The sequence below is a fragment of the Macrosteles quadrilineatus genome, unplaced genomic scaffold (assembly GCF_028750875.1).
Source record: "Macrosteles quadrilineatus isolate MER2022 unplaced genomic scaffold, UCM_ALF_1.0 Scaffold_3__2_contigs__length_128488019, whole genome shotgun sequence".
NCBI lineage: Eukaryota > Metazoa > Arthropoda > Insecta > Hemiptera > Cicadellidae > Macrosteles > Macrosteles quadrilineatus.
The window spans coordinates 121,543,476-121,555,567 of record NW_026542596.1 but is presented as its reverse complement, the minus strand read 5'-3'; the positions used below and the strand labels follow the sequence as shown (position 1 = coordinate 121,555,567).

Here is a 12,092-nt window from a genome sequence, read left to right as displayed (position 1 = left end):
AATGTGAACATTGAAGCTGGTAGATAAGGTTTTCTGAGCTGCAGGTATGATGGCCTTGGATTCTGTAATTTTTATTATGGGGTGTGCTGGTAAAAGTTTCTGTAGGATGGTGTATCTGGCAATATTTACATCGGTTTTCATTACATGGGTATGAGCCCGGTATTGGTTTCTCAGATGGTATTTTTGATGGATTTGGGAGTTTTGGGTGGACTAGCATATTCCTCAAATTTGGGAGTTGCCTATAGATTATGGAAGGGGCTCTTGAAAGGAGGTTTTTGGTTTGGCTGGAGGACTCTAGGATTTTGAAACCAGTTTTGAGGAGGTTGTTAAGTTGTTGCAGGCCATGGTGTTAAGTGGTTATCAAATTTACTTGAAGATGGTTGGTATTTTTCTTTGTAGTTGGACGTGGGTTCTGAGCTGCTTGGATCTGAGATTTTACGAGAGTACCAGGATAGCCTCAGTTTTCAAAGGCTTTTTGAAAGTGGGTTTGGTGTTGTGTACGGACTTTCGGTTCTGAAATTAGGCGATTTCCCCTTAGGGCAAGACTGTAAGGAAGTGATCTCTTGGTATTATTCGGATGACAACTAGCTGAACTGTAATCCTAGTTACAGTTCAATTACCTCTATGAGAACCTCCGCCTACTGTGATCAGGGATCATAAAATAAACATAAACTTGATTATTTTTTGTAAAAAAAAAAATGCTTACGAAATCTATTTAGCATAAATTGAATGTAGTATTTGTCAAATTTTGTTTCATGTCTAATCAATCTATAGATAAATTTGTTGTGCTTGAGAAGAACTGTTTTGAATCGATTATAATTTGAACTGACTTATCTCTACTTACAGTTGATTGACCTAAAACTACCGTGTGGCCAAGACCTATGGGAAACACTCCTCAGTATGCACTATGCAACTTACTTTATTGATGCTGAAAAACTAGAAGACGATGAGGAGATCATCCAAGACCTGGAGATTCAGCGAGCACACACAAACAATAGTGATTCTAAAGTTTTGGCTGAGGAAATCATGAATGTCTGTTCGTCACTGAATAATATAGCCATTAAAACAGACAATCCACTCCTAAGTCAGGATCATATTAGTTTGCTGAGGGGACCAGAGGAAACTCCCAGCAGCTGGTACGAAGTTGTGGAGAGAGAAACTAATGTAAGTGTTTGAGCTTTACCAAGTAAGTGTTTCAGTACTAGTGCCAAACTCAAAGCAAGTAGCCTACTTGATACTACCTAAAAATAAAGGCCTAACCCAGTACTCTCTTATAAAATGTGTTTAAATCTGCAGAACAGAATCTAGGAATGCTGATGTCGCGGGCTGGTAGGAGAGAGAACTAATGTCACTACTCTGTTGCTATCAGCTGATATAAAAGTGATCGCAAAATCAGCAGGCTCCTAGACATTAGCAGTTAAAAACAACGTTTTTATTGGCTCATGAAACTTCTGGGTCTTTATTTTGTGGTATTTATTTAAAAAATGTCTCCTAGTACGTTTAGGTATTTAGAGTCTATCCTACCTCAGCTTCAGGTGTGGTAGTACCTAGAAAATCACTATTGGAGTATTTTATCCATAGCTAGAAAACAAAGAGAATAAAACATGAATAAAATGTGTAATAGTCAATATAGGGATACAAATACAGGGTGGTAAAAAAGTCCCTGGACAGTTAAATATTTTAAAAATAATGTAGATAGAGCTACAATACTTGGTACAAAGTTACAGGGCATAAAACTCTATTTTAACACATATTCAATGATCCAATAACTCTTCAGGGGGACGGCCCACAAGGAGTCGGAAGAAAATCTTAAATGGAAACATAGGTCAATATGCACATCAAATTAAAGGTCTTTTTTAGTCTTTTACAATGCCGCAAACCGCACTTTAAAAGGTTGATCCTGCGCAAAATGGCAGATGTTCAAAGATTTCTTGAATCCGCCATTTTGAATCTTTGAACGACTGCCATTTTTTACTCAGGCATTCTTTTGAGCTTGAACTTACGGCATCGTAATCTACTAGTGAAGACCTTTAATTTGATGTGCATATCGACCTATGCTTACGTTAACAATTTTCTTCCGATTCCTAGGGTTGTGCCCCCTGAGGAGTAAGCGTATAATAGCAATGTTAATTAAATGAATCTTTGAACCACTGTCATTTTGCACAGGATCAACCTTTTGAAGTGCGGTTTGCGGCATTGTATTTTACTAAAAAAGACCTTTAATTTGATGTGCATATTGACCTATGCTTCCATTTAAGATTTTCTTCTGACTCCTTGTGGGCCGTCCCCCTGAAGAGTTATTGGATCATTGAATATGTGTAAAATAGAGTTTTATGCCCTGTAACTTTGTACAAGTATTGTAGCTCTATCTGAATTTTTTTTTTTTTTTATATTTAACTGTCCAGGGACTTTTTTACCACCCTGTATAATTAATAAACAATCACAAATGCTACCATTGTCTGGTGTTGTCTTAGTTGTTTTGTATATTTACCTTGTGGCAGCAAATTTGATAAAAACTATTTTTTTCATTCATTGTTTTTTACTGCTTCATAGTGGTCAATCACATATTTGCTCAGCCAAGCTTGTTTATGTTGTTTTTTTTTAGTTATAGGACCTAGTGACAAATTGTTTTTTAATAACTGTCACAAAATACTTGTATACTAGCTTCTTAATCGTCAAATGATACTCAACAACCAAAAAGTTTCATAAATTAAGATAAAAAGTTCAGATAAGTTTTTAGCAGTAAAGACTTGCTTATTATCATTGATTATTAAGCATTTCTGTGTAACTTATAATTTGCTTTGTAAGTAAACAGAATCTAGATTGTGAATATGTAATTATTTCTATATTTCTATTTCTATATTCTAGGAGGAAAGGCATATTCTTAGATACAAAGACTTGATCCTGCCAGACAGTATAGTAGAGGTTAATGTTCAAGTGCTTTGTGTTGTCGCTGCAAACTCCGTCAAAATAATGATTACAGAATGTGACGACCCTGAGGTGAGAGTCAGTCATTTATTTATAGTGATAAGATGCAATTTAAAATCTTTAAATGACTTTTGATGAAAGTAAAAATAGAAATTTGTTCAAATAGTGAGGAAATTGGCACATTTTTACACAAGAAGCTTGCCGAGTATATAATTTTTTATCGAGTAAAAAAACACTTTCTTCATTGCATACTTTATTTTATCTACAGTTTTTGAAATTTTGCAACTAAAATATTATTGTACTCAACAAACATACAACATTGAGGTTAGGAATGTAATTTCTAACATCAAATTCGACAAATGAAAAATACTATCCATTTATAAAGGTACTTTAATCATTGCTTCGTTTTTAACATAAAACTTATTAATTTATAACATTTTTCATTTAAGAATTTAATTTAATCTACATACAGCCCATGTTTTGTTTGTAATTAAATTAAAATAATCGAAAATAAGCTTAAAATTATTTTTTTTTATGTCATCTGGAGGAAAGGTGTGGACAAAGTAAAATGTTCAGAAATCATCTGTTTTGCTATTTAATTCTAGTGAGCAAAATGATACTTTGTGTGTTAAGGTTGACAAACATTATTGTTACCTGGTTATTACATACTCAGTAGCCTACAGTTCTGTAGCCTGTTCATGTTGTGACTGATACTCTATAAAGCAACATTTCTCTCCAGGTTATGGAATACATAACAAGATTCCAAAAAATGGAAGAACAAATTCAAGAGGAGGTTGACTTGTTGCCAATGGTGGCAGATCCAGTGAAGGGTAAGCTTATCTGACGTGAATGTTTAGCCCTAGTTAAATCTGCTACACCTCTATCATGTAGATATTGACTTAATTCTTTAATTTCACCCATCTGAATTTTTCAAATCAATAGAGCAATGTGTCAGTTGTCGGTCAGAGGTTAAATAGCCCAGAATCACCTCTTTTATGCCTACCATGTATTTTCACTGCTTACATAATTTTGTTTTCCCAATTGTAGGTCACATAATATTAGCAACTAAGATATTTCACTTTTTTTACCATTGATTATTTCAGCAAAGGCAGATTTTAGTCTTTTTATGCTGGTTACATGGACCATTAATTTCAAATTTTAACTGCAACAAAATGTATAAAGTTTCATGTGTAAATTTTTTTCTTCAACATTAAAACCACAATTAACACAATTAAATTAATTAATTAATCAAACAAATTAATTAATTAAAACAATTAATTAATTAATTAATAATTAAATTATCACAATTTGTTTTTAGTTTTGTTACATTTTATATGTTATTTTATACTCATTTTATATGTATCTTGGTAACAATTAGAGTTACATACAGAAATCTTTTATGGATAAACCATTCATTTCTTCATTCATCCAACACACAGTGGTAAGCAATAGTCCACCGATTCATGTTTTCAAGATTTGTTTGAATAACTATTTAAAAGATTAAGTTAAAACAGTCACCAGGATGTGAATGCCCTCAGTACTAAACCAGTCCTAATTATGTGCAACTTATTTGTTCATTATTTGTCATTATCTTTGCTTTCATCCCTTCCTACTTCCTACCCAGAACAGTTTAGTTATAGTGGTGTGCTAACTAATAATGATCTCTTCATTCCCCAGATATGGCGTGTCTCGGTTGTTTCACCAATGATGATGTTTGGTACAGAGCCATTATAAAGGAAGTGACACCTGACAACGAGTTTGTGAATGTTTACTACGTTGACTATGGCAATTCTGAATCGATTCCTACATCAAGGTAAGTAAACTTAAGTTATATTAAGATTGGAAATTGCATAAAATCAGATTGTTGGGAATGGTGCGCTGTAAAAGACTATAACTTAGTAGCTGTTAGAGGATTTCCCATATATGCCCCTAAAACACCATAGAGCCAAAAACACCATCTGTTCAAATTCATATGTGTGTGTGTGTGTGTGTGTGTCTGTGTTACCACAATCATTCAAGCAAAAAAGACCCGATTTGGATTATATTCAGTACAAACGCGTAAACCTATGTTTATTCAAACAAGTTTGTGAAGCAGCATGATCGGACATGGGAATGGGGTTTTATAGGGTGAAAAAATGGTTTTTCTCATTGATGACTCATTAAACCAAATGTTATTGAAATAGATTTGATAAAAAATCAAATAAGAAAAATAGAAATTAGCTTAATACATATTTTTGTTTATAATTATTTTCATAAAAAGATATTTAGATAGAATTTTTCATAACTACAGATTTTGGCTGGTTTGCAACGTGATCCAATCAATTCCAATTTTTATGATTTATCTGTCATATCCTCTTAGTAAAAATTGGCAACAGCTGGTCCATATTGCTGTGATGTCTACTTCAGTATACTAAAGCTATCCAGAAAGTAAAGAACGTTTCGTTATGGCTCCGCTAGGCGCGCGCCAATCTCGTACATTTTGGTGCGTGCACACTCGGCAACTTAAAACCAAAACTTCTCAAGTTTCACGTACTTGTGGTTTGAAATTGTCGCACAACAAAGCGAAAGACCCGTTATCAGGAATCGGCGGTTTTTGCAAACTTTTCATCAACCTTAGCGACCAGTTCCATCAGTCACAATGCTCGGGCGTCCGCCCTTTGCTTCGTCATGACTCATGAGCGTCAGATCGGCCATTTTTAATCTGAATGCACCATTTTCTCAGATCTTTCAATCATTACTTTTTTTCCTTAAACTTCATACACTTGGCGATAAATGTCTATCGATTTTAAGTTTAATGCCAACACAAACCGTATCACTGACCGCACCTCTTAACTGGCAGTATTTTTAATCGTAGCGCTCATCTTAAGTTAAAATTGTGAAAAAACAGGCAGCACGAGAATGCTCCCGTTGTCACAGCTGGACACCGACTGAGTTGCCGAGTGGGCACGCACCAAAATGTACGAGATCGGTGCGCGCCTAGCGGCGTCATAACGAAACGTTCTTTACTTTCTGGATAGCCCTCGTACAATAGTCAATGATAATAGTAATCCTGTGACTGGTGTCTTATTTCAGACTGAGAGATATAAAGGCGGAATGGACAGAAGTACCGGTGCAGGCCGTTCAAGTGAAGCTGCACAACGTAACAGAAGGGCCAAACTTTGAGAGGGAGCTCTGCAGCATCTCCCTCTCCAGCTGCTTTAAGTACCCACCCTACGTAATGGCCATTGAGGTGAATACAGTAGAAACCCCCATATAATCCTGTGTTGCTTGAGTCAATGATGTGAAACCGCTTGTTTTTGTCATTAATTCTATTCGTTACATTTTTCAGTGTATTTTAATGTTAACTTGTTCATTATTGTGGGAGAGATTCACTATGTTGTTGCTGTGTGTTGATGCAGTCAAAATTACGGATTGTAGTCATATTGACATTCTTATAAAGATTACGCAATTTTGTATTGCTGAAACAAAACTGCTGTTCTATTAAAACCTTATCAGGCCTTAACCCTAAATAGTTTTCATAAATTGTTTATGAAAAAGGTCATAAACAATTTTAATTTGTTGCATGTTAAGGAAAATCCTGCCATTACCCTACTGGAAATCTGAATAAAAATTTGGCCCCGAATTAAAATTACAATCCCGCCATCTCTAGTTCTACAGAAAATTTTGTAAAAAAACAAATTCCACTTAATTAAAAAAAGTAATATCTGTCGCACATCAATGTTAGTTTAAGTAAACATTACATTTTATTAGCTTGCTACGTGCATGCACAATATTCTGGTAACTAAAATATCATTTTTAAGTTAGGCTGGTTCTTTTGAAGCTCAATTGTATGCGATTAATAATTTGAATATCTTAGATTTTTGCTAAATAAAAAGTACATTAGTGGTGCATATTGAAATAATAGTTTTTTAATAGTAAATAAGTAGGAACATTACTCAATAGTACTATATAGGATGGAGAGGAGGACAGCTAACTCTCCTGATGAAAGGTTGCAGACGAGTCAAAGAACACATAAAACACTCACATAATAATACTTGATATTTTGCCTCTTTCAGTAGTATTATTATGTGTGCGTTTTATGTGTTCTTTGACTTGTCTGCAACCTTTGATCATGTGAGTTAGCTGTGTCCTCTCCATCCTATATATTTATTTAATCCAAGCTAAATGCTTTTTCCTAAAAACATTACCTCAATAGTACTATAGTAGTACTATCAATACCGGTAGTACTACTACCAATAGACTACTATCAATATTAACTAGTAGTGTATTATCAATATTAGTGAATGTAGGAATGGTAGTATATTTAATCCAACCTAAAAATGTGTGTTTTAGAAATACCGTATTGAATTACAAAGCTAGAACCCTTTAATTTGCCTATTAGTGTATTTTTTCTATAAACCCTCCCCCCCCCCCATAATCCCTTTGGGAGGTGCAAATTTCTTAGTTTAGCCATAGACTAACCAACACAGGTAGAAATTTTAACGTTGTTAATCGTGTCTAGTTCATGTCCGGTGACACTGATTGCTAGTGTGTGGACTAAATTTTGTTTCGAGGTTTCATATTACTAAAATAACAAGAAACAAATTTTAAACCAAACAAGACCTCTACAGTTCACCCGACAGAACTAAAAATAAAATTGGCTTCAACTGTTTCATAAGGATTAGAAGGAGTATATTTCATCTATGGTTTCGCCTTGCCTTGCTACAGCCCTGTCACTACCCTGCCCCACCATTTTGTTTTATGAATTTGAAAAATTTTCATCATTTTTTGTAGTTTTGTATACTTGTCATAAATGTTTGTGCAAAGTTTCAATTTTGTATCTTTAACCAGTTTAAAAAAAGTATAATAAGTGATAAAAAACAAAAAAACAAAATGGCGGCTGTGCGTAACTAAGGACATCCAGACAATTTAAATATGATATTTAGATATGTTTCTTACTCAGGAACAATTCCCAGAAATATTGGTAGAGAGTTCTCGGATACCTTGTATACAACATGTTTAGTTTCTCTAGCCCAAAAAGGTAATCCCTGTAAAAGATCTGATATTTCTAGAAAGGTTATGACCCATCCGTAAGTTTGCACACATCATCAACCAAACTGTTTTGATCTGTAAATGTATAATAAAAGTTAAAAAGAGATTAACGTTCATACAATAGTGTACACTAATTTGGAAAAGTCCTGATGTGTAAAAAGTTGTTTTTTTATGATCTGATGGTAAAAATCCAACTAACAACCTAAAATTCATCAATGTAATTCAGTACGTTGGTAGACACAGTTGTATACTCATGCCTAAAGTCGGGACCACGTAAGTTTGCAGATGGTGGCAGCCAATCAAAAGACAAGGCTAATGCGACGTTGCCACATCGCTCGTTGACAACACCTATTTAAATATACTAAGCAATATTTTCAAATCAGCTGGTATTATTAGATTTGGCAACACCGCACGGTTCTCATTGGTTCATTCAAAACCATATCCTTCCTCAACTGCAAACTTACATGGTCCCAACTGTAATGCTTTGTTGATTGTTCAAAGTAGGTAACAATAACCTATAAAAAGTATAAAATCACCTGAGTAACTGCCAGAGTGATCCTGTTAGTCCTTACGGATTACGCGTTTCAAGGAGCTTAAGTCCTCATCATCAGATCTTGTACAAGAAACACATCTATCACTTCGAAAAGGTCGTCAAAAGTTTAAATACACAACACGGACACATAATAAATAAACTTGTTTTACAATTACGGGTAGGCCTACCGACAAAAACTTGCAATGTCCGACCGCACAGTTGTAGGTTAAAGTCATGAATGCGATACGGGAGGTGGGCGGGCAGTGGACTTTGTACTTCTCGGCTCTTTGTTCATCAGCTGATCTTGGTTTGTTATTATAGTATCATACAGAGCGTTGGACTGGAAACTGATTTTGTCGTTTAATAATGTGTTAGGTTGGGTTTTGGTAGTTTTATAAATTTCGAACTCTTCTAAAGCGTCTATAACGTTGCCTTTATTGCAAAAATGTAGAGGGGTTAAATTTGTGTTAAAATCACTGTAGTTATGGTTTTCATTTACAAGATGAGCTGCAAAATTGGATTTGAGATGATTACTTGCTTTAGGCAAATATTCTTTAAATCTAGTTAGAAATGTCCTGCCTGTTTGCCCAATGTAAATTTTGTTGCAATCGTCACTTGATAACTTGTAGATACCAGTTCTGTCGGCTGTATTATTTACTCCATTTTTATCAGCACTGCTTAGTAGTTTTTGTAGTTTATTTGAGGTTTTAAAAGCGATATTGATGTTCTTTTTTCTTAATTTGTTTGCTAGAATGTTTGGTAACTTATTACCAAATTCTGATGTTACAAAAACTTTCCTTTCTTTTGGTTTATCTTCATTCCTATTGTTCTTTTTCTTTAATTGTTTTTTTAATTATCTTGTCTATTATAACGGGGCCGTAACCATTTTTATGTGCAATGTATTTAATAGTGGTTTTCTCTTTATCAAAGTTTGCAGAGCTAAGTGGTATTGATAGGAGCTGATGAACGAAACTGTTATATGCAGCCATTTTATGCTTAACGGGATGATGTGATGTTTCATGGATTGTAGTATCTGTTAAGGTTGGCTTCCTGTAAATATTGAACATAAAAAGTTTGTCACCTCGTATGACAGTTAAATCCAGGAAATTGAGTTTATTGTCCGTTTCTAGTTCTATTGTAAACTGAAGTTTAGGGTGAATGTTATTAATGTATTTATTAAACAGCTGGAGTTGTCTCGTATTGCGGTCAAAAAGTATTGCTATGTCATCAACGTATGGGTGAAAAAACATAATCTTATCTCTATAGTGGTTGTTATCTGCCCAGATATGTTTTTATTCAAAATCGTTGGGGTATATTTCAGCTAATATTCCTGATAAGGGTGACCCCAATGCTAGTCCATCTGTCTGTGTGTAAAATTCATTATTAAAGGTGAAATAGTTTTGTTGTAAAACAATTTTTGTTAATTTGATCAATTCACTGATAGCTTTTTCACTGAGGTCGAAGTTTTATTTCAGATTGTTTTCTAATATTTAAATAGTTTCGGGTACTGGAACATTCATGTATAAGTTAACTATATCGAGTGAAGCCTACTTTTCAACTCAACTGTTTTAATTTTCTCAATAAAATCTGTACTATTTGTGAGACTATGGCTATTGTTCAGTTTCACTTGTCCTTTTATGATTCGTTCTAGTTTTTTAGCAATGAGGTAACCTGGAGCCGACATGTAATTAACTAAAGGCCGAATGGGAACATAATTTTTATGAAGCTTTGGTAATCCTTTTAGTTGTGGAGCCTTAGCGTTGATTTGCTTTAAAGATCTAATTTCCTTATCTGTCAATAACTCGTTGCTTTGGTTTAAAACCTTATTCAGGGTTTTTGTAAAATTGGCTGTGGGATCCTTATTTATTTTCTCGAGTTGATTTTGGTTAATAAAGTTTGAAACTTTTAGGTTATAATCAGATTTGTTTAGGATTACAAGAGAATTACCTTTGTCAGCCTTAGTAACAATCAAATTATTTTCTTTTATTTTGTTTTGTATGGATTTTAAAATTCTCAGTTTGTGTTTATGCATAATAGTTAGCTTCTTATTTTTGGAAGCTTTGTTCAGCCTAATTATTTTATTTTATTTCTCGTTCACTAGAATTCTAATGGTGTTCTGAGTATTATTATCATGTATCATCTTGATAGATGATTCAGTATGAATGATCTCTGATAGTAAACTATTCTTACCATTGTACAGAGACTAAACAACTCAAAATATGAAACAATAACCTCATTAACAATAGGTATTCGCTTATTAATTGTGATTGAAATGTTGTGTTTGGAATATTATTTTTAACTGTTGGCCTTGATGTCACAGAAACGATTCCCATGCTTTGAAGTGGAACTCTACAACAGTGATGGGGAACCAGCATATAAACCTCTGCTAGACGGTGGGATATTGTCCAGGGAGTGAAGCCTTCAGTGCCTTCTAAAATGTTCATAGTTCCTTTGTTATTGGTTCACACGGCAGTTGCTAGTCATTTGAACTGCTCTTTGTATTTCCACTAAGACTGCAGTTTGAAATGTTTTACCAAACTTGTATCTGCATTATGAGTTTAAAATTCATTCCAAATGCTCATAAAGTAACGTTTGATATAAGTCTTGTTATTTAGCAGTAGTTTGTTTTTTACTTAGTATATTTTGTCATTTAATTAAGGATGCGTACCAAGGACTGAATATTTGACAAGTTTAAATGCTTCACCTAAAATGTATGTTTCTATCCCTATTATAACAGAGAAGACTTAAAATTTTAAAATTGGCTTCTGTGGTTGGATTAATTTGGTAAAGTCAATTGCATTCAACATCTTATCAATACTTTTTAAATCGTTATTTTAGGATTGGAAAACACATCTTGCCCAAGTATTTAATCAGTCCTTTACTTAATAATTTTTTGTTAACAACTTGAACAATTGATGTATTTGTTACACTTTCGATTTTTCATTTATGTATTTGGTTTATGTCAATACTGTTAATCTATTCTACTTTAACGGATAGTTCCATTTTGTTGTGTTACCTTAATGTATCTTGGTTAATTTACTTAAATTAAGAAAACACTATTTATATGTAAGTTAATAAATAAATTATTGTCATTATTAAACTGTTTTAAGATATTTTGTAATTCAGTGCAATAAACAAATTCTACTGGCATACGAGTTGTTTGATCATAAATTGGTCTGTTATTTATGATTATAGGCTAATATAAAAATCTTTCCTGCGCCTAAAGAACCTTTTTCATGACATTCCTTTTTTTATCGAGTTTGAAAATCTTACTCAATAGCCTACTGGTATTTTATTTTTGTGAAAACATGAATGTTTTTCATAACAAATAAAAAAAGAAAAAAAGGGCATAGCTTCAGTTCCAGTTTGGTGTTGTTGCTACGCCAAGAAGGGTCCATTTTATAGCAGATTATTTAGCACAAGTGAAACCAGTTACATTCCAAATTGTTGATAATAGTTTTAAGCAATCTCCTTGTAACCTTTAACTTTAAGATTTCTTTTACAGTAAGCTACTGTAGGAAATAATTCAACGATAAACATATTTTGTGATAAAATGTTCTTGTTTGATAAATTTATTATTGAGACAGAATACAGTTTTGTA

At 33.5% G+C, this 12,092-nt stretch overlaps 1 protein-coding gene across 3 annotated transcripts in view; it reads left to right on the top strand.

Moving 5' to 3' along the window:
* The window catches only part of LOC128990915 (RING finger protein 17-like), a 184,978-nt gene extending 173,547 nt beyond the window's left edge, over nt 1–11,431 (top strand). For 2 of the 3 annotated variants that reach the window (XM_054413573.1, XM_054413571.1), the window contains 6 exons: nt 847–1,164; nt 2,869–3,000; nt 3,668–3,758; nt 4,606–4,741; nt 6,001–6,157; nt 10,812–11,430. In XM_054413573.1, coding sequence (XP_054269548.1) covers nt 847–1,164; nt 2,869–3,000; nt 3,668–3,758; nt 4,606–4,741; nt 6,001–6,157; nt 10,812–10,907 — 930 coding nt within the window. In that variant the 3' untranslated portion in view covers nt 10,908–11,430. Of the gene's footprint in view, nt 1–846; nt 1,165–2,868; nt 3,001–3,667; nt 3,759–4,605; nt 4,742–6,000; nt 6,158–10,811 lie in introns of all 3 variants that reach the window. The other variant, XM_054413572.1, reaches the window with a different exon arrangement.
* Nucleotides 11,432–12,092: the final 661 nt, after the last annotated feature.